We start from the raw sequence: 24,555 nt of genomic DNA, 5'->3' as shown, positions 1-24,555 counted from the left end.
ATGGGAAATATTTGTGGACATGGGAAATGATTGTGGGAATGGGAAATGTTTGTGGGAATGGGAAATGATTTTGGGGATGGGAAATCCTCGTGGAAATGGAAGATGATTGTGGGGATGGGAAATCATCATCGTGGACATGGGAGTCAGGGTGGGATGGGAAATCCTCGTGGGAGTTAGGAAATCACCGTGGGAACGGGAAATGGAGGTTGGGAAACCATCGTGGGAATGGGAAATCGCGGTGGGAAACCATCCCCGGCATCCCCATCTCTGCCCAGCGCCCGCGGGGGCAGCCGGGGCTCCCTTGCCGGGCACAGAAATCCTGAAAATCCCAGGATTTCCTGGCCCGGCATGGGACAAACCGAGCCGGGACAGGATTTTCCCGTGCCCAACATCCCATTGCCAAGCGGGTGGTGGCGATGAGCCTGGAAAAAGCCGGCGGCACCCGCAGCCCTTCCCGGACGGGGGAAGCAGCCGCGGGAGCATCCCCGCGGGGCGCGGGGGAAGGGCCGGCCCGGCCCGCCCGGCCGAGCAGGGTCGCGGCTCTCGGGATGCCCCGCGGCCGTCTGGGCACCCAGAGATGGGGCAGAGCCTCCTGCGCTCCCGGCCCAGCCTGTAATTAGCGCTCGGAGCAGGATCCGGACCCTGGGAAGGAGCCGCGGCCGCCTCGGGCCGTGGGACAGGCGCCGGCTGAGGCTGGAGAACTCATCTCACCCCGGTGCCCCTCTCCCCGTGTTTCTCCTTTTGTCTCCTCGTTGCTCCCCCGGCTCTCAGGATGCTTTCCCAGGGGTGATTCTGACCCCCGGTGCCCCATCGGCGCACCAGCATCCCCCCACAAAGGCTTTCCCACGCCCCGAGCCACGCCCAAAATCCCAAATCCCTCCTTCCAAGCTGCCTGTGCTGGGGTCCAACACCCTCCAGCCCAAGCGCAGGGGGTGCAGCACCCCCCGTCCCCCTCCCCAGAACCCGGGGGAGGTTTGCCGTGGGTTTGGGGACAAGCCTCGAGAGCGGGGACCCCGCGGCGGTGACTCAGGGGTGCCGGGGCTTGCGAAACAGGCCCGGGATGGTTTGGGAGACGCCTCCACGCAGCCCCGCCAAGCCCCGGGGAGCCCGTGGGGGGAACAAGCCGGGGCAGCGTCTGGGCTCCGCCGACCCGTCAGGCAGGTTCGGAGCAGCGCCGCGGCAGCGAGCCGGGCATGCCCCTGCGCCCGCTCGCAGGCTGAGCGAGCCCCGGCCCCGGGAGCCCCGGCCCTGCGAGCCCCCGGCCCTGCGATCCCCCAGCCCCTGCGAGCCCCCTGCCCTGCGATCCCCCGGCTCCTGCGAGCCCCCTGCACCGCGAGCCCCCTGCACCGCGAGCCCCCTGCCCTGCGATCCCCCTGCCCTGCGATCCCCCAGCCCCTGCGAGCCCCCTGCCCTGCGATCCCCCTGCACCGCGATCCCCCTGCCCTGCGATCCCCCTGCCCTGCGATCCCCCTGCACCGCGATCCCCCTGCCCTGCGATCCCCCTGCCCTGCGATCCCCCTGCACCGCGAGCCCCCTGCCCTGCGAGCCCCCTGCCCTGCGATCCCCCGGCCCCTGCGATCCCCCTGCCCCTGCGATCCCCCTGCCCTGCGAGCCCCCGGCCCCTGCGATCCCCCTGCCCTGCGAGCCCCCGGCCCCCCTTGCCCCCGGCCCCGCTGGCCCCCGCCGGAGCCATGCGGGCGGCCGGGCCGCCGCTGCTGCTGCTGGCCTGGGCGCTGCTGCTGCGTGCCGCTGCCAGCCAGCAGTGCCACCCCGCCGGCCCCGGCGCCGTCCTGCGCTTCACGGAGCGGCACGCCGAGATCCGCGTGCCCGCGCTGCACCGCGTGCCCAGCTCGCTCGATCCCCTCTACGGCCTCGTCCGGCGCTGCCTGGACCTCATCCAGCAGAACCCGCTGCCCACAGGTGAGCCCCGAGCCGCGGGAGAGACCTCCGAGGCCAATCGAGTCCGCTGGGTTTGCAGGGAAATGAGATTAATTCGGCTGCATCTTCCTCCTGGTTCTTGTAGCCGGCCTGCTCTAAATTACAGATAAATAGTGAATGGTAGAGGGCTTCGCCTCAAAAGAAATGTTTGTTGTAGATCCATGAATATCCCCGTTCCTTGCTGGGATGTGGATGGATTAAAAATGGGAGGATCTTTGAGTTAATGGTAAATCCCCCACGAATAATCCAGAAAATTGTCCTAAACCACCTGGAGGGCACTCTGTTTATCAGGGGGAAAAAATAAAAGTGGGGATGAGCTGGATAATGATTCCTCACCTCAAAGAAAGTGATCCCGCTGCTGCCGGGACCTCGGGCATTGTGCTGGCTGCGATCCTCGTGTCCCGGACCGGCTCCGGGGGTCCCCGGGGTTCAGAGGGGGGTTCAGCCTCGGTCCCAGAGCAGCTCCGGGGGTCCCCAGGGTTCAGCCTCTGCCCTTGAGGGTCCCCAGGGGTTCAGCCTCTGTCCCAGAGAGGCTCCAGGGGTCCCCAGGGTTCAGCCTCTGTCCCAGAGAGGCTCCAGGGGTCCCCAGGGTTCAGCCTCGGTCCCAGAGCAGCTCCGGGGGTCCCCAGGGTTCAGCCTCTGCCCTTGAAGGTCCCCAGGGGTTCAGCCTCTGTCCCAGAGCAGCTCCGGGGGTCCCCAGGGTTCAGCCTCTGCTCTTGAGGGGTTCCAGGGGTCCCCAGGGTTCAGCCTCTGCTCTTGAGGGGTTCCAGGGTTCAGAAGGGGGTTCAGCCTCTGTCCCAGAGCGGCTCCAGGGGTCCCCAGGGTTCAGCCTCTACCCTTGAGGGTCCCCAGGGGTCCCCAGGGTTAAGCCTCTGCTCTTGAGGGGTTCCAGGGGTCCCCAGGGTTCAGAAGAGGGCTCAGCCTCCGCCCCAGCACTGCTGCCCCGGAAGGTTGGGGGTGCACCGGCTGGGGCCCCTGTGCCTGTGCCACGCTTTATTTTTTCGCAGAGCTGCTCAGGACAGCGCTGAACGACCCCGGCTCGGTGCGGACAGCGCAGGTGAGCCGGGCGGTGCCATGGGGGCGTTTTCCACCCGGCACGGGGCACCTGGGCGCTCGGAGAGCCCCGAGCTCGGTGCAGCGGCGCCGACGGGGCTCTCCTGCGGCTCAGGTGGTGCAGTACGAGCTGGGCTACGTCGTCTGTGCCGCCGTGGCTCTGCTCTTCACCGTGGCCGTGCCGGTGGCCGGGATGTGCTTCTGCTACTGCCGGAGCCGGCGGCGCTGCGGGGGCCGCCTCCGCGCCCACCGGCGCTCGCTGGGCTGCCGCCGCCGCTGCCTGCTGGCCTGCCTGTCCCTCACCTCCCTCGCCATGCTGTGAGTGCCCCGAATCACCCCCAAAACCGCGCCGGCCGGGGCTCGCCGCCCGTCCGTCACCGCCCGCCGGTTCCCCGCAGGGTCAGCGTCAGCTGCGCCTTCGTCAGCGGCCAGCGGGTGAAGGGGCAGGTGGAGCCGGGGCTGGCGGCCGTGCCCTCCACGCTGCGCACGCTGCGGCAGCACCTGGCCAACGTCCCCCAGGTGGGTCCCCAGGCGGGCGGCCTCGCCCGGCGCCCAGGGGTGGCCGCGTTTCGCTCAGGGGATAGTTTGGCAGGCAAGAGGAGAGAGGTGGCTGCATTAAAGATGTATTTCGAGCGGCAGCACAGTGCTCCCTCCCCTCCCGGCGGCTGCTGCCCGCGGCTGACCGGCTCCTCGTTGCCGGCAGGGCGTGCAGATGGTGGTGGACAAGTTCGAGGTGCCCCGAAAGCAGATCCTCTCCGACCTGGGGGGTAAGCGCGGCGCCGGCGGCGCCCCGAGCCTGCGGGGGGATGGATGCGGTGCTGACGGCGCCGCGGTGCCTTGCAGGGCTCAGCCGGAGCGTGGGGCTCTCCATCCACGCGCAGCTCAGCGCCGTGACCTACGCCGCGCTGGCGGACCTGCAGGACAGAGCCGCAGGTAGCGGAGCCGGGGCGCCGACACCGGGGCGAGGCCTCGGCGGGGCGGCCGAGCGGAGCAGCGTGACCGAGCCCTGGGCTTTCTCTTTAAGACCTGCAGACCTCGCTGCACCATTTGCAGATCGTGCACAGGACGGCGCGGGCGCTGGCGGCGGCGCGGGCCGAGCTGGAGCCGGCGCTGCGGGAGCGGAGGCGCGCCGCGGTCGCGCTCCTGGACGATGCCCGCTGCACCTCCTGCGCCAGCGCCCTGGGCAGGGCGCAGCGCCTGCAGCTGGGCGCCGACTACGCCAAGGTGGGCACGGGCTCCTGCTCCCGTGGCCACCTCCCGCGCCGCCGCCCCGGCGCTCACGGGTTCCCTCCTCCACCCCAAGGTGCCGTCGGTGGAGAAGGTGTTGAAGGCGCTGGCCGGCCTGCCCCGAAGTGACTTTGCGGAGATGATTCGCCAGGTTGGGGGGTCGGGGTGAAGCACGGGGGGGGGGTTCAGGACCCACAGGCAGCTCCAGCTGAGGTGCTCAGCACCCCCTCTTTCCCTGCAGGGCAATGGCACCTTCAACTCCATCCCGGAGCTGGCCGTGGAGAGGATGGCGCAGCTCATCCAGGGTGAGTGGGGCTGCCATGCCGCATGGGGACATCCTCCACGAGGGAAATCCTCCTGGGGACATACTCCACTCAAGGAATCCTCCTGGGGACATTCTCCATGTGGGGAATCCTCCTGGGGACATCCTCCACTCAGGGAATCCTCCTGGGGACATCCTCCACGAGGGGAATCCTCCTGGGGACATCCTCCACGTGGGGAATCCTCCTGGGGACATCCTCCACGCGGGGAATCCTCCTGGGGACATCCTCCACTCAGGGAATCCTCCTGGGGACATTCTCCATGCGGGGAATCCTCCTGGGGACATCCTCCACGCGGGGAATCCTCCTGGGGACATCCTCCACTCAGGAAATCCTCCTGGGGACATCCTCCACGTGGGGAATCCTCCTGGGGACATCCTCCACGCGGGGAATCATCCTGGGGACATCCTCCACTCAGGGAATCCTCTCGGGGGACATCCTCCACGCGGGGAATCCTCTTGGGGACATCCTCCACGAGGGGAATCCTCCTGGGGACATCCTCCACGCGGGGAATCCTCTCGGGGGACACGGTGTGGGGTGCAGGGAGCATCCCCCCGTCCAGCCCAGCCTTGGCCCCGCAGATCTGCGGGCCGATGTGGCCCGCACGGCGGAGAAGGTGCAGTCCATCGCCGACAGCTTCCCGCTCCCCGACTACACCCGGCCCGCGAGCGAGGCGCTGGCGGAGGCGGAGCAGCGGAGCCAGCCGTACCTGCGGGAGGCGCGGCGCTTCGAGCGCTACAGGTGACCCCGGGGGCGGGCCGGGCGCGGGGGCTGCCGCGGGGAACGGCCCCGAGCCCCAGGCGCCTCTCGAGGCTGTGCCCCGCCGCTCTTCCCTGCAGGTGGATCGCGGGCACGGTGCTGTGCTCCATCATCCTCCTCATCCTCGCCTGCAACGGGACGGGAATGGCCCTGGGGGCGTACGGGCTCTCCAAGCGGGAGGACCCCAGCGACTACGAGTGCCGAGGAGAAGCTGGAGCCAAGTTCCTCCTGGTGTAAGCCTCTCTGGGGCTGGGGGGCTGCTCCATCTCACACTGCCCCCCAAAACACCCCGGCAAAGCCAAGGGAGGGGCTGGGAGAGGTCCCAGCGGAAAAACTTCTGAAGCCGCCGCTTCTCCCAAAGCTGCTCCTCTCTGGGAGCTGGCGGCTCCCGCGGCCCGGCCCCGCTGCCTGGCACACCCCGCTGCCAGGGCCCTGCCCAGCGCGGCGTGCCCGGGCTCGGGTCGGGGCCGCGGGGCTGCAGCTGGCCGGGCAGGTCCCTTCCTGCCCGCTCGGGGCTGCGGAGCCACCAGCGGCCGCCTCCTCTCCCTCTTTCAGCGGCGTGGGCTTGGCTTTCCTGTTCTCCTGGCTCCTCATCCTCCTGGTTTTCGCCACCTTCCTGGTCGGGGGCAACATCCAGACGCTGGTTTGCAGGAATTGGGTCAACCAGGAGATTTATAAGGTGGGTGGCCACACATCCACCCATCGCCCTGGAAATCTCTCCTTCCGTGCACCAAAACACCTCCAAGGGCTCTGTGTCTTCTCCCTAAACCGGCTGGAAAAGCTCCGTCCTAGACCAGAAGATTAAATTTAGATTAGCACCTCGGATTTGCATCATCAGCTGGGAATCGCCTTTGTGCTGTTAATTCACCTCCTGATTGCTGTTCCCTGGTCCTTGGGCGCCCCGGGGGTGCTTGGGCAGGCAGCTCGGTGTGGTGGGGCTGGGAGAGGGGCTGGGGCCGTGGGGCTGGGCTCGGCACTGTCCCCATGGCAGTGCCACACGCGGGCAGGACCCAAACACACCCGGCGAGGCTCCGCCGTGGCAACGTCCGAATAAAGCCAAAATCAGGCTGCGAGGAGCTACCCCGGGGTACCCCTGCGAGGGCAGAGCACCCCCAGATCCCTGCTGGCAGCGCCCCTGACCCCGCTTCTCCTCCTGTTCGGCCCAGTTCATCGACACCCCCGGGAACCTCCCTCCGTCCATGAACCTCACCCGCCAGCTCAACCTCAGGAGGGATTCCAACCTCAGCTCGGCGTACCGGTGAGAGCCGCGGGAGCCGCCCCGCGCGGCCAGGGCGGCTCTGGCACCGCTCCGCCAACGCCCCTGTGCCCTGCAGGGAGTGCAAGAGCGGCGCGGGGCTCTGGGAGGTGCTGCAGCTCGACAGCTCCTACGACCTGGACGAGCACCTGAGAAGCCCCAAGGTGAGCGCCGGCTCCAGGCAGAGCTGCTGCTGGCGGCGGGGAGACGCCCCAGCTGTACTGGGCTTACCGGGAGCCCTGCAGAACGCCCCGTCCCACCCTCCAGTACACGGCTGATCTCCAAAAACGCCTGGGAGACTTCACGGTGGGCCTGGGAGACGTGCGGCTCCTCCGCAGCGAGGGCAGGCAGGACCTGGAGACCTTCGCCCGCAGCGGGCTGGACGAGGTGGACTACGGGCGCTTCCAGGAGGAGGTGAGGGGTGCTCGCCGGGAGCCAGGCCCCGCTGCGGGGTGTGGGGCTGGGTTTTGGGCAGCCCCCGACTCCGTTTCCCCGCAGATGAAGAACGCCGTGGTGCAGACCAGCCTGCCCGGCTTGGCGAGGAGCCTGGAGGGGCTGCAGAAGATGCAGGTGAGCGGCGGGGCGGGCGGAGGGGCAGCCTCGGGGCAGCCTCGGGGCAGCCTCGGGGCAGCCTCGGGGCAGCCTCGGGGCAGCCTCGGGGCCGCGCTGACCCCGCCGTGCCCCGCAGAGGAACAGCACGGTGGCCGGGCGGCTCGCAGCCGAGGCGCGGGCGCTGTGGCACATGCAGAACTCCACGGTGCAGTCGCAGGAGGCTTTGGTGGTGAGTCCCTGCTGGGCTGCTGGCAGCGGTGCCACTGGCACGCCCTTGAAGGGGACAACCTTGAGGTTTCTGAGCCTTTCTCACCTCCTTTTCCCGCAGGCAAAGCTGGGAGAAAGCGTCCAGTTCCTCTCCCGCTTGGCACCGCACCTCAAGGTACTCGCACGTCTCTTCCAGCCCCAAAAAACTCGTGGTGCTCCATGGCTCCCATCTGCCAAAAAAAAAAAACAACCCCAAAAAACCCCACAGCTGCAGGGTGATGGGAGAGCCAGGGAAAATGCCAGCCAGGAGAATCTGTCTCCTTTAGGGATTGGATTCGCTGTTGCAAACCAGAAATCTCCCTGCAAAGGGGATTTCCTGCTCAGGGCACGTCCCCCTGTCCCTGCCCTCTGGCACCCAGAGCCAATTTGGGGGTGCTCCCTGCACCCCCCGGGCACCCACCCCGCTGCTGCGGGCCCTGAGGATGCTCTGCCCTCCCTGTGCTTCCCCAGGAGCGGGTGAGGAGGACGCTGGCCACCACGGCCTCGGTGGAAGCCCGGCTGCCCCTGCAGGCCCAGCAGATCCTGCGGCAGGTGAGGCGGGGCTGGGTGAACCCCGCGGCCAGGAGGAAAGAGGGAGAGGAGGGCACCGGGAGCCTTCAGCCCCGAGAGAGGCTGGAGAGAGGCTGGGCCGGGCTGGGAAGTGCGGGGATGGAACTGGGCTGGGAATGAGGGGTTAAATCCAGGCTGGGAATGAGGGGTTAAATCCGGGCTGGGAATGAGGGGTTAAATCCAGGCTGGGAATGAGGGGTTAAATCCAGGCTGGGAATGAGGGGTTAAATCTGGACTGGGAATGAGGAGTTAAATCAGGACTGGGAATGAGGGGTTAAATCTGGACTGGGAAGTGCAGGGCTGAATCCGGGTTGGGAAAGTGTGGGGTTAAATCTGGACTGGGAATGAGGGGTTAATTCCAGACTGGGAAGTGCAGGGCTGAATCCGGGCTGGGAAAGAGGGGTTATATTCAGACTGGGAAGTGCGGGATTAAATCCGGGCCGGGAATACGGGATTAAGTCCGGACTGGGAAGTGCAGGATTAAATCCAGGCTGGGAATACGGGATTAAATCCGGACTGGGAAGCGCAGGATTAAATCCAGGCCGGGAATACGGGATTAAATCCGGACTGGGAAGTGCAGGATTAAATCCAGGCTGGGAATACGGGATTAAATCCGGACTGGGAAGTGCAGGATTAAATCCAGGCTGGGAATACGGGATTAAATCCGGACTGGGAAGTGCAGGATTAAATCCAGGCTGGGAATACGGGATTAAATCCGGACTGGGAAGCGCAGGATTAAATCCAGGCTGGGAATACGGGATTAAATCCGGACTGGGAAGCGCAGGATTAAATCCAGGCTGGGAATACGGGATTAAATCCGGACTGGGAAGCGCGGGGCTCTCCCTCCACGCTGCCTTCCTCCCCCCTGTGCAGGAGCTCGGCTGCTTCGCCAGGAAGGAGCTGCGGTATTTCACCCAGTACCTCAACTGGGTCGGGCAGACGGTGAGAGCTCCCCGCCACCCCGCGGGGGTTTTTGGGGCCCAGGAGCCCCCACGGATCCTGCCCCGCATTTTGTGACGCCTCTCTCCGCTCCTCCTCGCAGCTGAGGGAGGACGTGGCTTCGTGCCAGCCGCTCGCCACGGCCCTGGACAACGGGCGGGTCATCCTGTGCGACCGCATCGCCGAGCCCTGGGTAGGGATCCCCCTCGGCGGGGCTCCGCTGAGGAGTTCGGGGAGCTCCCGAAACCCTCCGGAGGCCGGGGCTGCCCCGCGCCCCGCTCCCGGCCCCGTTCAGCACGGGGGTTCTCCTTGCAGAACGCCTTCTGGTTCAGCCTGGGCTGCTGCACCTTCCTCCTCATCCCCAGCATCATCTTCGCTGTCAGGCTCACCAAACACTTCCGCCCCATCCGCAACCGGCTCATGTGAGCGGCGCCCGGGGATGGGGGACACGGGGACATGGAGACATGGAGACACAGGGACATGGGGACATGAGGACACGGAGATGGGGAACACGGGGACATGGAGACATGGAGACACAGGGACATGGGGACATGGAAACATGGAGACACAGGGACATGGGGACATGGGGACACGGGGATGGGGGACACGGGGACATGGAGACATGGAGACACAGGGACATGGGGACACGGGACACAGGGACGGGGGACATCATGGGGACATGGGGACACAGGGACATGGACACACAGGGTCATGGGGACACGGGGATAGGGGACACGGGGATGGGGGACACGGGGGACATGGAGACACAGGGACATGGGGACATGGAAACATGGAGACACAGGGACATGGGGACACGGGACACAGGGACGGGGGACATCATGGGGACATGGGGACACAGGGACATGGACACACGGGGTCATAGGGACACGGGGATAGGGGACATGGGGATGGGGGACACGGGACGCGGGGATGGGAGGACAAGGAGATGGGCAGGACATGGGGGATGAGGACACAGGGACACGGGGGGCGAGGGGGACAAGGAGATGGGGAGAAAAAGGGGATGGGGAGGACACGAGGATGAGAGGCAGAAGGGGATAGAGAGGACAAGGAGATGAGGGGGACATGGGGGACACAGGGAGGGAAGGACAAGGGAACAGGGAGGACATGGGGCAGGAGGAGAAGGAAATGGGAGGACACGGGGACAAGGAGATGGAGAGGGCACAGGGACAGGGACGACAAGGGGGACACGGGACAGGAGGACACGGGGACAAGGGTGACACAGGGACAAAGGGGGACAAAGGGATGGGGGTGTGGACTCCTCCCTGACCACCCCTCGGGCTTTCTCCTTCTCTCCCGCAGCTCCACGGGGTCAGAGGAGACCTGTCCCTTCCACATCCCCCGTGTCACGGCGCTCAAGCTCTAGGACGGCGCCCCAGCAGCTGCCACAAACCCAAACCCAAAGCGGTGCCAAAGCCCCGCGGGGCTCCGGATCCCTCTGACGTCTCTTTCTCGGTGTCCTTTGGGGTCTGGCATCCTTCCCGGGAGTGGGAAGTGTGGGAATTGGGAGATTTGGGATCTCTGGGGGGCTCCCGGCTGAGCCTGGCTGGAAAGGGAGGCTCCCCCACCCCTCTGACACCCCACAGCATCACCCGGGCCGTGCAGGGCACATTAAAATCCTCCCCTAAGAAACTGCCCCTGGCTCTTGTTCTCACCCTCCATGTCCCTGTTATGTGCAGGAAATGGCTCTGAGGGGCTTTGGGGTGAGGGGGCTGTAGGGCTGAGAGGCTTTGGGGTGAGGGGAGCCCATGGCTGAGGGGTTTTGGGGTGAGGGGAGCCCATGGCTGAGGGGTTTTGGGGTGAGGGGAGCCATGGCTGAGGGGTTTTGGGGTGAAGGGGCTGCAGGGCCGAGGGGGTTGAGGTGGGATCTTTGGGGCCAAAGCCATTCCTGTGGCCAAGGGGGGCTTTAGGCCTGGGGCTTTTGGGGTCTGAAGGGACCCCATGGCCTTGGCTTTGAAAGGGTTTAGAGGGACCCCAGGGTTGAGGTTATGGCTGAGGGGGCTCCAGGACTGAGGGGGCTCATGGCCGAGGGGGGATCATGGCTGAGGGGGGATCATGGCTGAGGAGGGATCATGGCCGAGGGGGGATCATGGCTGAGGGGGATCATGGCTGAGGGGGGATTATGACCGAGGGGGGCTCATGGCCGAGGGGGATCATGGCTGAGGGGGCTCCAGGACTGAGGGGGCTCATGGCTGAGGGGGATCATGGCTGAGGGGGGCTCATGGCCGAGGGGGGATCATGGCTGAGGGGGGATCATGGCTGAGGGGGGATCATGGCTGAGGGGGCTCATGGCCGAGGGGGATCATGGCCGAGGGGGGATCATGGATGAGGGGGGATCATGGCTGAGGGGGATCATGGCTGAGGGGGGATCATGGCTGAGGGGGATCATGGCCGAGGGGGGATTATGGCCGAGGGAGATCATGGCTGAGGGGGGATCATGGATGAGGGGGATCATGGATGAGGGGGATCATGGCTGAGGGGGATCATGGCTGAGGGGGGATCATGGCTGAGGGGGATCATGGCTGAGGGAGGATCATGGCTGAGGGGGGATCATGGCTGAGGGGGGATCATGGCAGAGGGGGGATCATGGCCGAGGGGGGCTCATGGCTGAGGGGGGCTCGTGGCCGAGCGGGATCATGGCTGAGGGGGGCTCTGGGGTCAGGATTGTGCCCCCGGGGGCTCAGGAGCGGTGCCAGGACTGGGGTTGTGGCTGACGGGGTGACAGGGACACGGAAACCCCAAACCCCATGGGAGCCCCATCTCTACCCCCTAATAACCCCACTGCAGGGGTGAGACCCCTCCTGGCCTCGAGGTGCTGTTAATTAGAGCTTAATTAGAGCTCAATTAGAGCTGGGGGCTGCAGGCTGAAGGTGAAGGTTGCTGTGGGTACAACCACAGAATGGTTTGGGTTGGAAGGGACATTAAAAATCATCTCGATCCATCCCTGGCATGGGCAGAGGGTTTGCCCCCATCCCAAGGAATCCCAGCCCCTTATCTCCCCGTCTGTGACTTTTTTTGTTTTGGTGTGAAATTCCTGCTTTTCATTCAGATCCTTCAGCCCTGGTTTGCCAGGGCTTTGTCCAGCCAGGAAATTATTCACCAAATCCATCCAGGGGTTTGCAGATGCACCAAATGAGGATTTCCCTCCCCATCAACGCTCTCTGTCTGCCAGCCCAGAGAGAAATGCCCCATTTTTATGCATTATTTATAGGCTTTTTAAATTCTATTATAGGCTTTTCCTACCCACAGCCACCAGTAGTAAAAACACCTGGTTTATACATTATTTAGGTTTTTGCTGCCCGGGGTTTTAAGCAGTTCCTCAGCAGATGTCAGCATTGGGAAGGTTTTTTTTCCAAAGGGATTTAGAGTGGAAACCCCAAAAAGATTTCTGCAGGAGGCCTCATCCCCAGGGATGTCCTCAGCCAACATGGAAACCATCTGAGGGGTTTTTCTATCTCACTTTATCTGGAGCTGTGATCTTTGATATTTTTTCTCTATCTCACTTTATCTGGAACTTTGCTCTTTGCCTTTTAAGCACTTAATTAACTGGTGTTGATTAACCCACTTCCCTTCTCCAGCCCCCTTTGGAATTCAGCCCCTGGCACACCTCACCTCGCTGCTGCTGCCCTGGGAATTGACTATAATCCATAAATAATCAATAATTCAGAGGGCTGCAGCTCTGGCAGCTCTGCCCAGCCCAGGTGCTGCTGCCCAGCTCCTGTTTCAGGGCCCAAATTGTTGATAGATTTCCGATTTTAGGGCCCAAATTGTTGATAAATTTTCTATTTCAAGGCTCAAATTGTTCTCTATTCCTGGAACAGAGGAGAAATGCAGGAAAAGCCCAGCCAGGATCAGCTCATTCCTGCAATTGTGACAGCATTCAATTTCCCCATTCTTATTCCATTTCCCCCCATTTTTCTCCCCGTTTTTCCTTGAACACCAACCTCCTTTTCTTCTCCACAAAAAGGATCCGTGACCTCTTCCATCCGTTTTCCTCATCATCCCCTAAAAACAGCTCGGGAAGATGAAGCACAAAGCAGCTGCCCTGGGGAGTTGTTCAGAATTTTAAAAAGCCTCAAAAACTCGATTTTTTCCCTACTTCCAAGCATTTTTATCACCAATCTTTGTCCCTAAATTCATTTTTTTTCCCCTAAAGGAGCATTTTGATGTTATTTTTCAGCAGGGTAAGGAGATTACGTGGGGCCGGGGCTCAGCAAGGCCCTAAGCAGATTGGAGCAGCTCCAGAGACATTTTTAACCCCCTGGATAAAGAACTGAACCCTGAAATAATTATAACCCCATGGATGGATATTTTTAACCCCAATGGATAAAGATTTTTAACCCCCTGGATAAAGATTTTAACCCTGAAATAATTACAGTGCCACAGATGGACATTGTTAACCCCTATGGATAAGGATTTCTAGCCCTAAAATAATTATAACCTCATAGATGAAACCCCATGCATAAACATTTCTAACCCTAAAATAATTATAATCCCCCTGGATAAAGATTTTAACCCTGAAATAATCATAACCCCATGGATGAACATTTTAACCCCAATAAATGGACATTTTTAACCCAAATAAATGGACATTTTAACCCCAATGGATGGACATTTTTAACCCCAATGGATGAATATTTTAAACCCCAATGGCTGAGCATTTTTAACCCCAATAAATGAACATTTTAACCCCAGTGGGTTAAATACTCACCCTGCCTTTGCAAAGCCAGAGCTGGGTGAACAAAAGCATTTCCAATGAACTCAAGCAATAAAAACCAACACAAAATCAATGGGAGGTGATGGAGGAGCTGAACTTTCCTCCCTGCCCGAAACCACAATTGGCATTTTCTGGGCAAAACTCACCCCAGGAATGATTTCTGAGCAAAATTCATGAATAATTTCTGAGCAAAACTCACCCCAGGAATAATTTCTGAGCAAAACTCATCCCATGAATTATTTCTGAGCAAAATTCATCTCATGAATGATTTCTGGGCAATGATTTCTGGGCAAAACTCATCCTGTGAATGATTTCTGGGCAAAACTCATCCCATTGAATGATTTCTGGGCAAAACTCATCCTGTGAATGATTTCTGGGCAAAACTCATCCCATTGAATGATTTCTGAGCAATGATTTCTGAGCAAAACTCATCCCATGAATTATTTCTGAGCAAAATTCATCTCATGAATGATTTCTGGGCAATGATTTCTGGGCAAAACTCATCCCATTGAATGATTCCTGAGCAATGATTTCTGAGCAAAACTCATCCCATGAATTATTTCTGAGCAAAATTCATCTCATGAATGATTTCTGGGCAATGATTTCTGGGCAAAACTCATCCTGTGAATGATTTCTGGGCAAAACTCATCCGGTGAATGATTTCTGGGCAAAAGTCACCCAGGAATGATTTCTGGGCTGGCACAGGGCCTGGGTGTTGTTTCCACCGTGGATGAAGAACAACCAAAGCTCCGAGGAGCTCGATGCAGCTCCTGCCTTGAGGCCGAGAGAAATTTTACCCTGGGCTGCTGAAAATCCATTAAAGAGCTGGGAGGCTTCAGCCCTGATGACTTGCACGAATGAAAACCTCGTAAATAATCCATGCTCCTGCTCGATGTGCAGCTGGGATCTCTGTTTCTGCAAACACAACTTCAGTTTCCAGGAAAAGAAAAAAATAAAAAGTTTGTTTTTCAGTGTTGGCCACAGCACAATTATCAGTAAATGTTCTTTTCAGAGAAATAATTTGCCCTTGTTGTCATTCTCCTGGAATGAATTATTACAGTAAACCCCTGATTTTTTTGATTAATGCAGGATTAATTCACCCCAACCAGCCCATTCCTGGTTTCTTCCTTTTCCTGGCATGGAATTTGGATGAATATTTAAACCCAAGGCAGGCAATCAGCAGCCATTCCACCCACAGACCAAATTCCTCCTGCAGGGCAGGGCTTCCACAGGCCTCAGTCCTGCTTTTTTCATCTTCTCCTGCCTGGGTTAATGTTTGTGTTTTCCCTTTTTTCCCCAGAATGGTCATTCCTGGCCCAGCTGTTTTGGGCCTCCTCAGGAGGGTTTGGGGTGTGTTAAAATCATAAAATCCTGGGATTTGGGTTGGAAAGGGACCCTAAATCTCATCAGTGGCAGGGATGCTCCAAGCTGGCCTTGGACACTCCCTGGGAAACCCTAAAAGTTGAGAAAACCCTAAAAATTGGGAAACTCCCTCATTTTGCTCTTCAGGTCTCTGTATATCCCACCCATGCATCCTTACCCTCAAAAAAAAAAACCCAATTTTTGCCATCCCATGGGATTTTTAATTGTGTTTTGTGGCATTTCCTCCCATTGAATTTCAGGATTCCTGGAAATTGAGATTGCAGGAGCGAGTTCTGCTCCTCTGCAGGGATTTGGGTTGGAAAGGCAAATTCATCCTTTCTCCCAAGCTCTGGGCTGCTTTTATTTCCTCCCCACAAGCCCTGGGAGCAGCTCTGATCCCCGGGATAATGGATAAAAGCATCCTGTCCTCTCCCAGATTTCCAACCCACCCCAAACCCCGATGGTTTGTCAATTAAAAAAATAAAAAAAAATCCAAGCGTTGTGATTTTCCAAGATTCCCCAAACCGCCCCAAACCTCCTCATTCTGTTCAGTATTTCTTCAAGAAACCACCAAGGTACTGCAAATTTCCAAGATTTTCCGAGCCTTGATATCCCTTCAGTACAAAATCCGAACGCTGAGATATTCCAGGATCTTCAGGTCAGCCTCAAACCCTGAAAATTCTCCAATGAAATCCTCCAGGTGCTGCGATTTTCCAGGATTTTTAAATCAGCCCCAAGCCCTGATATTTCTTCAGCGTAAAATCCAAATGCTGCAATATTGCAGGACTTCCAAATCTGCCCCAAATCCTGGTGATTCCATTGTTATTTCTTCAATAAACCATCAAGGCGCTGCAATTTCCCACCATTCCCAAATCCTGGTGAGCCCACCAACATTTCTTCAATAAACCATCCAAATATTTCAATTTCCCAACGTCCCCCACACCTCGATACTTCCTCAGTATAAAATCCAAGCTGCTGCAATATTCCAAGACTTTGTCACCAGCCTCAAACCCTGATAACTGTTCAATAAAACCATCCCTGCCCTGCAGTTTTCCAAAGTTTTATAATCAGACTCAAACCCTGATAATTCTTCCATAAAACCATCTGTGTTCTGCAGTTTTCTGAGATTTTTAAATCACTTGCAAACTCTGATAATTCTTCCATAAAACCATCCGTGTTCTGCAGTTTTCCAGGATTTTTAAATCAGCCCCAAGCCCTGATATTTCCTCAGGGCTGGAAATTTCCTATTCCCAGTATAAAATCCAAGTGCTGCAGTATCCCAAGGCTCTGCAATCAGCCTCCAACCCTGATAATTCTTGAATAAAACCATCCGTGTTCTGCAGTTTACTGAAATTTTATAATCAGCCTCAAACCTGATAATTCTTCCATAAAACCATCCGTGTCCTGCAGCTCTCCAAGGTTTTGAAATCAGCCCCAAGCCCTGATATTTCCTCAGGGCTGGAAATCTCCTATTCCCAGTATAAAATCCAAGTGCTGCAGTATCCCAAGGCTCTGCAATCAGCCTCCAACCCTGATAATTCTTGAATAAAACCATCCGTGTTCTGCAGCTTCCCAAGGTTTTGAAATCAGCCCCAAGCCCTGATATTTCCTCAGGGCTGGAAATTTCCTATTCCCAGTATAAAATCCAAGTGCTGCAGTATCCCAAGGCTCTGCAATCAGCCTCCAACCCTGATAATTCCTCAGTCAGACCACGGGAACAGCGCGGTTTTCCAGCTCTCCTTTGGCCCCGGCGCCGCTCCCCGTGGCCGGGGGAGGATTTTGGGGTGAACGCGGGGGTTTCGGGGTTTCGGCCGCGCGTTTCCCCGGGGAAGGGGTGGTGATGCTGATGGTGATGATGATGATGATGCCGTGGTGATGCTGGGTGAGGGATGGGGCCGGGCTGCCCCGGAGCAGCTCCTCCCTCTCGCTATTTATTCCTCCGCGGAGCTCCGCGGCTGATTCACCTCGGAGCGGGCGGGCAGCGCGTTCCCAGCCGGTGAGTACCGGGGGGCTCCGGGGGGGATAAACCCACAGGCGAGGGGGGTTTGAGCCCCGGGGATGCGGGGCTGCCTCTTCCCTTGACGGAAAAATGACATTTCCAGCGGCGCCTTAAAAGCCAGAGCGCTGCTCCTGCCCGGGTCTTGTTTACTCAGCGTTTACTCCAAATCCGCAATTCCTTCTCCGAGGATTCCGCCCTTTGCCCCGGCCGCCAGCTGCTCCCCCGTTCCTTGGAGGCGTGAAAGGGGCGAGGGGAGATTTCTAAACCCAGGGGTGACATTTTAAGCGAAATTCCCATTTTATTCCCAATTCCCAGAGGCCCAGACCGGAATTTTCAGCCCAGGAGGCTCCGGATCCCCCCATCCCCGAGCATCTTCCCCTTCCCCACCTCCCTTCTCTCCTTCTCCCCCTTCTCGGGGACTTTCCCGAGCTTATTTACGGAGGTATTTTTGCACCTGGGTGTTGGTTTTTCCCCCTCCGAAGAGAAACCTCCTCCTTGCCAACGCCGAGCACGTAATTGCTGCTCGCAGACTCCATTTTCCACCGGGTTCCTCCAGCAGGGATGAAAATCGGCTCCGCCACAAAACCACCTGAATTAATTCTTCATTTCCAGCATCCGCCGGGAGGGCGAATCTGGGGCGGAAAGGTTAAAAAAAAAAAAAAAAATCCCTGTGAAATCACTCGATCCGTAATTTAATACTAATGCCACGGGCAGGCTATAAATAGCATTTCCCGGCAGAGAGATCCCAGCTCCGGGATTTTATTTCTCCGAGAGAAATCTGGGATTTTTCCGGGAATAAATCCCGGGTTCCCAGGAAGCAGCTCCTTCAGGGCTTTGGCCAGCGAACGCAATTATTTGGGGCGAAGCTAATTAGCGCCCGGATCCTGTTTGTCAGAGCTGGAAATGCAATTAGAGGAGCTCAGCGCTGCAATATCTCGGAATTCCTGAATCAGCCTCAAACCCCGCGATTTCCTCAATAAAACCACCGCAGTGCTCTGCCAGAACCCCCCTTCAGCCAGGTTTTTAAATTTTTAATTCAAGCTGGGCCTGGTTTTTAACCCCTCGGAGCTCACGGCGGGGAGGGATAGCTCCCAAAAATCTATTTTCAAGAACGCCCCTTGGCTGCTTTTCCCTCCCGCATCGCTCGTTTTCCCGAGCACCCAAGGAGCCGTTTTTTTGTTTGTTTTCCCCTGTTTTTGGGGCTATTTTTAAGCCTGATCTCATCCCTGCTCCCAGCGGGTGGGTGAGGGAGGCAGCGAACCCCAGGGCGGCTCCTGGAGCCCGGATTTTCCCAAGGATTTTCCCAAGGATTTTCCCAAGGATTTTCCCGAATCCCTCCGGGATTGCTGCCCGTCCCCAGGGATGCGCTCCTGCATCCCCCGGGCTTGTACCGAGGCTCTGCCAAGGATCCCTCGAGCTTGGGGGGGTTTTAATCCGAATTAAAGCCAGATTTGGGCAGGAAAATTCATCACTGAGGAACCCAAGGAGAGGAATTCGCTTTTTGTGGCCCACAAATGTGAGCCGAGGTGGCAAGGGAATTATTTCTGGCTCGAGCAGACGCGTTTGGCCTTTTTGGCTGCAGGGACGTTCAGCATCTCCCGCCTGCCTCGAGGCTGCTCCAGGAGCCGCTCCATGAATCTCTAAAAAAACCCCAAATAAATAAATTGAGGAGAAAACGGAATTATTTCCCGCTGCAGCCGAGGCGGAAGGCGCGGCCGGGGATGCTGAAGTGCTCGGCCAGGCCGGGGGCGATTCTGGGAGCGCGGCAGGAAAAGCCGGAATGCTCAAAATGCCACTTTGCCCCTTAATTAACAGGAATTTGGGCAAAATCTGGGAAAAGAACTTGGGATTTTGGGAGATCTTGGGAATTTGGGAAAAGAACCCCCCCGGGGCCGGGCTGGGCGTTGCCCTCCCTGCAGCACCGGGTGCCCGAAAAGATAAATGCATGTATCTGTGCATATATATATATATATATATATATATATATATATATATATATATATAAACACATGTACCTACATATATAAAAATACGTCTATATAAAATATATGAAAATACATATATTAAAAACATCTAAAACAAATATATAAAAACATAAATATATGAAAATGTTTTAAAATTTAGAAAATATAGAAATACATATGTTAAAATATATAAAATGCATATATTAAAAAATATATATATAAATAAATATATAAAATATATAACACGACATCCATAAATATATATATAAATATACATATATAAAGTATTAAGATACATATATAATATATTAAAATGCATATATACACATATATGTATATATTCATATACAAAATATACACATATATGTATATATTCATATATAAAATATATATACATGCACGTAAATACATAAAATATATAAAAATACAATCAACACATATAACACAATAATAATAAACAGAAATACAATAATAAATTATATATATAAATACAACTATGAATAAATTTATATATATAAATACAACACACATATATACACACACATATATAACTACATATACACACACATACATATAAATACGTAACATACACACACATATAAATACATATACATACACACACATATATAAATACGTATACACACACGTATAAATACATATACATACACACATATATAAAAATACATATACACACACATACATATAAATACGTAGCATACACACACATATATAAATACGTATGCACACACATATATATAAATGCGTATACATACACACACATATAAATACGTATACACACACGTATAAATACATATACATACACACATATATATAAATACATATACATACACATACATATATATACATATACACACACATATAAATACATACACACATAAATACATATACACACACATACATATATATAAATACACACACACAACACATATATAAATACATATACACACATATATATAAACTCATATACACACACATACATATATATAAATACACACACACAACACATATATAAATACATATACACACATATATATAAACTCATATACACACACATACATATATATAAATACACACACACACGCATATATATATATAATATTTGACATTTCTGTAGACATAGAAGGTCTGGGGGTGGGGTGAGTACAACCCGAGCGCGGCGCTGCCAGCGCTGCTGGTGCGCGGGTCCATCGAGGCTGACTGTGTCCTGTCCCGCAGCCATGGCCCGGCTCCTGGGCACCTCCTGCCTGCTGCTGCTGCTGCTCCTGGGCGCCGACCTCGCCTCCTGCAAGAAGGGCAAAGGCAAACCCGGCGGGGGCGGCTGGGGCACCGGGAGCCGCCAGCCCAGCTACCCCCGGCAGCCCGGCTACCCGCCCCAGAACCCCGGCTACCCGCACAACCCCGGCTACCCGCACAACCCCGGGTATCCCCACAACCCCGGGTACCCGCACAACCCCGGGTATCCCCACAACCCCGGCTACCCGGGCTGGAACCAGGGCTACAACCCGTCGAGCGGAGGGAGTTACCACCAGAAGCCGTGGAAGGCGCCCAAGCCCAAGCCCAACCTGAAGCACGTGGCGGGGGCGGCGGCGGCGGGCGCCGTGGTGGGCGGCCTGGGGGGCTACGCCATGGGCCGGGTGATGTCGGGGATGCAGTACCGCTTCGACAGCCCCGACGAGTACCGCTGGTGGAGCGAGAACTCCGCGCGTTACCCCAACCAGGTCTACTACCGCGACTACCGCGGCAGCGCCGTGCCGCAGGACGTCTTCGTGGCCGACTGCTTCAACATCACCGTCACCGAGCACAACATCGGCCCCGCCGCCGGGAAGAACGCCTCGGAGGCCGGCGCCGCGCTCAACCGGACCGAGGCGGAGCTGGAGACGCGCGTGGTGACCAAGGTGATCCGCGAGATGTGCGTGCGGCAGTACCAGGAGTACCGGCTGGCCGCCGGGACGCGGCCGCGCCTCGCCGCCGACGCCGCGCTGGCCGCGCTGCTGCTCCTGGCGCTCGCCGCCCTCCGCTAGAACCCCGCGGCTGCCGGGCCCCCCCGCCCCGGCCCGGCTCTCTCGGTTTTTTGGGGAGGCAAGAAAAAACGGGATGAAAAAATTTCCTTTTCCGCCCCCAAACGCGGCCCCGGAGACCAGAAGCGCGGCCTTCATCTCCTCCTCCTCCTCCTCGGGGCTACCCCCGAGAGGGACCGGCCAGAGGGGAGCTCTCCTCGGGGTCCCTGCAGGAGATTTTCCAAAAATCCTCTTTGTTAACAGGCGGGGTGTTGTCTCACCCCTCAGTCCCCCCCAGCTCCCTGGGGATCTCAGAGGGGCAGCCGTGGGGTTTTCAAGCTGCCATGTTGAAAAATTTGAACCATTTCATCCTTAAAAAAACCCCAAAAACCCTTCCCCGTGTACATACGGAGCTGCCACTCCACACCCTGCACGCTGCAAGAACCCCGTGCAGCAACACACCAAAATAAAGAAATAAAGTCATTTTTTACTCCCCGTCAGCCTTTAGAGGCAGAAAGTGCTGCTGAATGCCCCAAACACCCCCCAAAACGGTGTTACAGCCCGAGAAAAAGCCACTTGGTGACAAGTCCTGTTCGTGCTTCAGCACCTGGACTAAAGGAGGTGAAAATGCAGCACAGAGAATTCTCAGGGTGGCCAGAGACTGACACCGGTACAGCAAACAGCACCGGGAAAAACGGGCCTGGGAAGGGAGACACTTTCAAAAAAAAATCACATTTCGGAGTAATTCCTTTGCCCTGCGGAAGCAGCAGTGAAATTCCTGCTTCTCGCGTGGATGCTGGGCTGGGGACGAGCGGTAACACCCGCGGCGCTGCGCTTGTGGAACCGAGCTCGGTTTAATATCTCGTGCATTTTATTTTTGCAAGGCACTGAATAACACTGTCCTAAATGAGTTTGTTTTTTGTTTTTTTTTTTTTTTTGCATTGGTGTAAGCTAAGTGAAGATATATATTATATATATATATATAAATATCTACAAACAGAGAGAAAAGAAACCTTTTTTCAGGACGGCCACCGGAAAAGCAGGGCTTGGAGGTGCCCGGTACTTTGTGACACGCGGATGTTTTGTAACCCCGGCCCGGGATTCGCCGGGCTGAGCCTTTTCTAAGCGTTCCACGTCTGGTACAAATTAGAACGGATCGAGCCGAGGTGCCCGGCAGCCTCCTTTGTGTGCCAGCCCCGCTGCATTGCTGCATTCCCGCATTTCTGCATTCCCGCATTTCTGCGTTCCCGCATTTCCCCTCCCCATCCCCCGAGGCCTGAGGGAGCTTTTGTTCCCTTCCAGCACCAAATTTGGCCCCAGCCCCACAGTTCCAGTCAGCCTTTTGTCCGCCCCTGCCCCCACCGCTGGTATCGCTGCAGGCCAAGAAGTGTTTTCTAATTTCTGTCTCATTCCAGTCTCGGCTCTAATAAAGGAGTTTTTACATTTGCTGTTTCCGTGGCGTTGATCCCGACCCAAGCCCTGCTTCGTCGTGGAATGCTGGACACGTTTTTATCACGGAATCCTGGAGTGGTTTGGGTTGGGAGGGACCTAAAATCCCATCCAGTGCCAGCCCTGCCGTGGCAGGGACGTTCCCCACTGTCCCAGGGGGCCCAGGAGCAGCCACAGCTTCCCTGGGAATTCCTTCCCAAAATCCCACCTAAACCCTGCCCTCGGGCACTGGGAAACAATTCCCCTTGTCCTTGTGGAAAATCCTTTCCCCGCCAAAAGCATCCCCGTGTATGGCTCAGTGGGAAGGAAAAGGCAAGAAATAAATTCGGGAATGCGATCTGGGAGGAGCAGGGTCATTCCTGCAGCTCAGGGCCAGGAACAGAGAGTGCTCCTGAGGGATGCAGGCACCAAAACTTGACCCGGCTCTGGACGCGAAATAAATGGTGGGAAAATGCAATTCCCAGCTGCGGCCGGAGGTTCCGCCGGGTTTTAAACGAGCCCGTTGCAAAACCAAAGCCCTCGGAGCGTTTGGAGGGTGGATGGGGTTTGCTCAGCCTCAAAGCTGCTCCTCAGCCAGGGCTGTGGTGGTTTGGACCAGGCCCTGGGGCATCCCTGCTCCAAAATGTTTCTGCAGCCCTCAGGAGTGTCCTGGTTTCGGGCAGATTTGGGAGAAGTGACTGCTGTGAAATTGTTAGCGAACGTTGTGAAAGAGCCCCAAAAATAATTTTCCGTTCCCTGGGGGTCCTTTCAACACTGATGAGAGGTGAGACCCAACCTCCTCCCCTCCTGAAGGACACTCATATCCCAAAATCCCGATTCCCAGGAGAGATGAGCCGCTCCCAAACATCCAAACAGCCTCAAAAACCTTCAGTGAGCACTCACCTGCTGGAGGATGGGGATCTCACCTGCCCAGAAACTTTTTGGGGATCATTTTCCACTTGGAGCCGCTTTATTTTCCATTCTCATAGCAATGGTTGAGCTGCTGCATTTGAGCCTGGATTTGGGGAAGGTTTAACCCCCCAGGACAGGGATTAGAGAAGAAAAGGCAGCTGCTGGAGGACAAACCATCCCTCGCTGCTCCTTTTTGTGACTTCCAGGCGGGATTTGCCTCCTTCCTGACAAACACAAAGCACCTGAGACAGGGTCACTCCTACAGGTGCGAGTGCTGTGGGCAGGGAAGGCTGAAAATGGGGATCTGGAGGATTGGGATGGATCATACCAAAGCCAGGGAGATGGGACCGAGCAGGGTTTGTCCCCAGGCGGCCTCGCGGCTCCCAGTGCTAAAGACGCTGGATTTGGTTCCAATCAGAGCATGTCTCAAGGCCAAACTTTATTGCGAGGCTCAGGCCTCCATTTCCAAGCCCCACACCCCCCTCCCCGCGAGTCCCAGCACTCTTTTGGGGGAGAAAGAGCGTTTTTTGGTGAAGCCGTGCAACGGGAATCCAGAGCTGAGCCCGGCGGGGCCCAATTTCCACAGGTCCTTGCAGGGCTGCCTTTGCTCACGCAGGTCCTGTCCCGAGTGGGTTTGCAGTGTCCTTGCGGTCCTGGGTAGGTTTGCAGGATCCTTCTGGTCACGGGTGGGTTTGCAGGAACCCTCTGGTCCTGGGTGGGTTTACAGGATCCCTCTGGTCCTGACTGGAATTCACGGCATTCTCCAGTCCCGGGTGGGTTTGCAGGATCCCTCTGGTCCTGACTGGAATTCACGGCATTCTCCAGTCCCGGGTGGGTTTGCAGGATCCCTACGATCTCAACTGGAATTCACGGCATCCCCCAGTCCCGGATGGGTTTGCAGGATCCCTCTGGTCCTGACTGGAATTCACGGCATCCCCCAGTCCCGGATGGGTTTGCAGGATCCCTTCGGTCCCGACTGGAATTCACGGCATTCTCCAGTCCCGGCTGGGTTTGCAATGTCCCTTCGGTCCCGACTGGAATTCACGGCATTCTCCAGTCCCGGGTGGGTTTGCAGGATCCCTGCGGTCCTGACTGGAATTCACGGCATTCTCCAGTCCCGGGTGGGTTTGCAGGATCCCTGCAGTCTCGACTGGAATTCACGGCATTCTCCAGTCCCGGGTGGGTTTGCAGGATCCCTGCGGTCCTGACTGGAATTCACGGCATTCTCCAGTCCCGGGTGGGTTTGCAATGTCCCTTCGGTCCCTGCTGGGGATCACG

The 24,555-nt window shown here is 57.1% G+C and overlaps 2 protein-coding genes and 1 long non-coding RNA gene across 3 annotated transcripts; 2 read left to right on the top strand and 1 right to left on the bottom strand.

Annotated features, from left to right (window-relative positions):
* The first annotated feature begins 1,676 nt into the window (after positions 1 to 1,676).
* Positions 1,677 to 10,512, top strand: PROM2 (prominin 2). Its single transcript, XM_085559286.1, has 23 exons — positions 1,677 to 1,920; positions 2,946 to 2,995; positions 3,107 to 3,309; positions 3,390 to 3,510; positions 3,695 to 3,758; positions 3,835 to 3,924; positions 4,016 to 4,215; positions 4,295 to 4,369; positions 4,460 to 4,523; positions 5,120 to 5,279; positions 5,378 to 5,530; positions 5,853 to 5,976; positions 6,464 to 6,555; positions 6,632 to 6,716; positions 6,820 to 6,966; positions 7,051 to 7,122; positions 7,241 to 7,333; positions 7,433 to 7,486; positions 7,822 to 7,902; positions 8,794 to 8,862; positions 8,963 to 9,052; positions 9,175 to 9,281; positions 10,180 to 10,512. Exons 1-23 carry the CDS (start codon positions 1,692 to 1,694, stop codon positions 10,241 to 10,243), a joined length of 2,487 nt encoding a protein of 828 aa, XP_085415412.1. The 5' UTR covers positions 1,677 to 1,691; the 3' UTR covers positions 10,244 to 10,512.
* A 2,906-nt stretch (positions 10,513 to 13,418) lies between these two features.
* On the bottom strand, positions 13,419 to 18,939 carry LOC146765623 (uncharacterized). The gene is made up of 2 exons (XR_014949870.1): positions 17,410 to 18,939; positions 13,419 to 17,183 (listed from the first exon to the last, which is right to left on the bottom strand). It is a non-coding gene; the product is annotated as an uncharacterized LOC146765623 (long non-coding RNA).
* Positions 16,914 to 22,380, top strand: PRNP (prion protein (Kanno blood group)). Its single transcript, XM_085559303.1, has 2 exons — positions 16,914 to 16,952; positions 20,156 to 22,380. Exon 2 carries the CDS (start codon positions 20,158 to 20,160, stop codon positions 20,959 to 20,961), a length of 804 nt encoding a protein of 267 aa, XP_085415429.1. The 5' UTR covers positions 16,914 to 16,952; positions 20,156 to 20,157; the 3' UTR covers positions 20,962 to 22,380.
* Positions 22,381 to 24,555: the final 2,175 nt, after the last annotated feature.

Source organism: Lonchura striata, chromosome 22 (genome assembly GCF_050655825.1).
Source record: "Lonchura striata isolate lonStrDom1 chromosome 22, ASM5065582v1, whole genome shotgun sequence".
Lineage (NCBI taxonomy): Eukaryota > Metazoa > Chordata > Aves > Passeriformes > Estrildidae > Lonchura > Lonchura striata.
The sequence above is the reverse complement of the archived record's forward strand: the minus strand, read 5'-3'. Positions and strand labels throughout refer to the sequence as shown.

Coding starts and splice junctions, on each gene's coding strand:
- PROM2 (XM_085559286.1), top strand. CDS start 1,692: ATGCGGGCGGCCGGGCCGCCGCTGCTGCTGCTGGCCTGGGCGCTGCTG. Junction 4,370..4,459: donor TTGCGGAGATGATTCGCCAG/GTTGGGGGGTCG, acceptor CTTTCCCTGCAG/GGCAATGGCACCTTCAACTC. Junction 7,334..7,432: donor AGTCGCAGGAGGCTTTGGTG/GTGAGTCCCTGC, acceptor CTTTTCCCGCAG/GCAAAGCTGGGAGAAAGCGT.
- PRNP (XM_085559303.1), top strand. CDS start 20,158: ATGGCCCGGCTCCTGGGCACCTCCTGCCTGCTGCTGCTGCTGCTCCTG.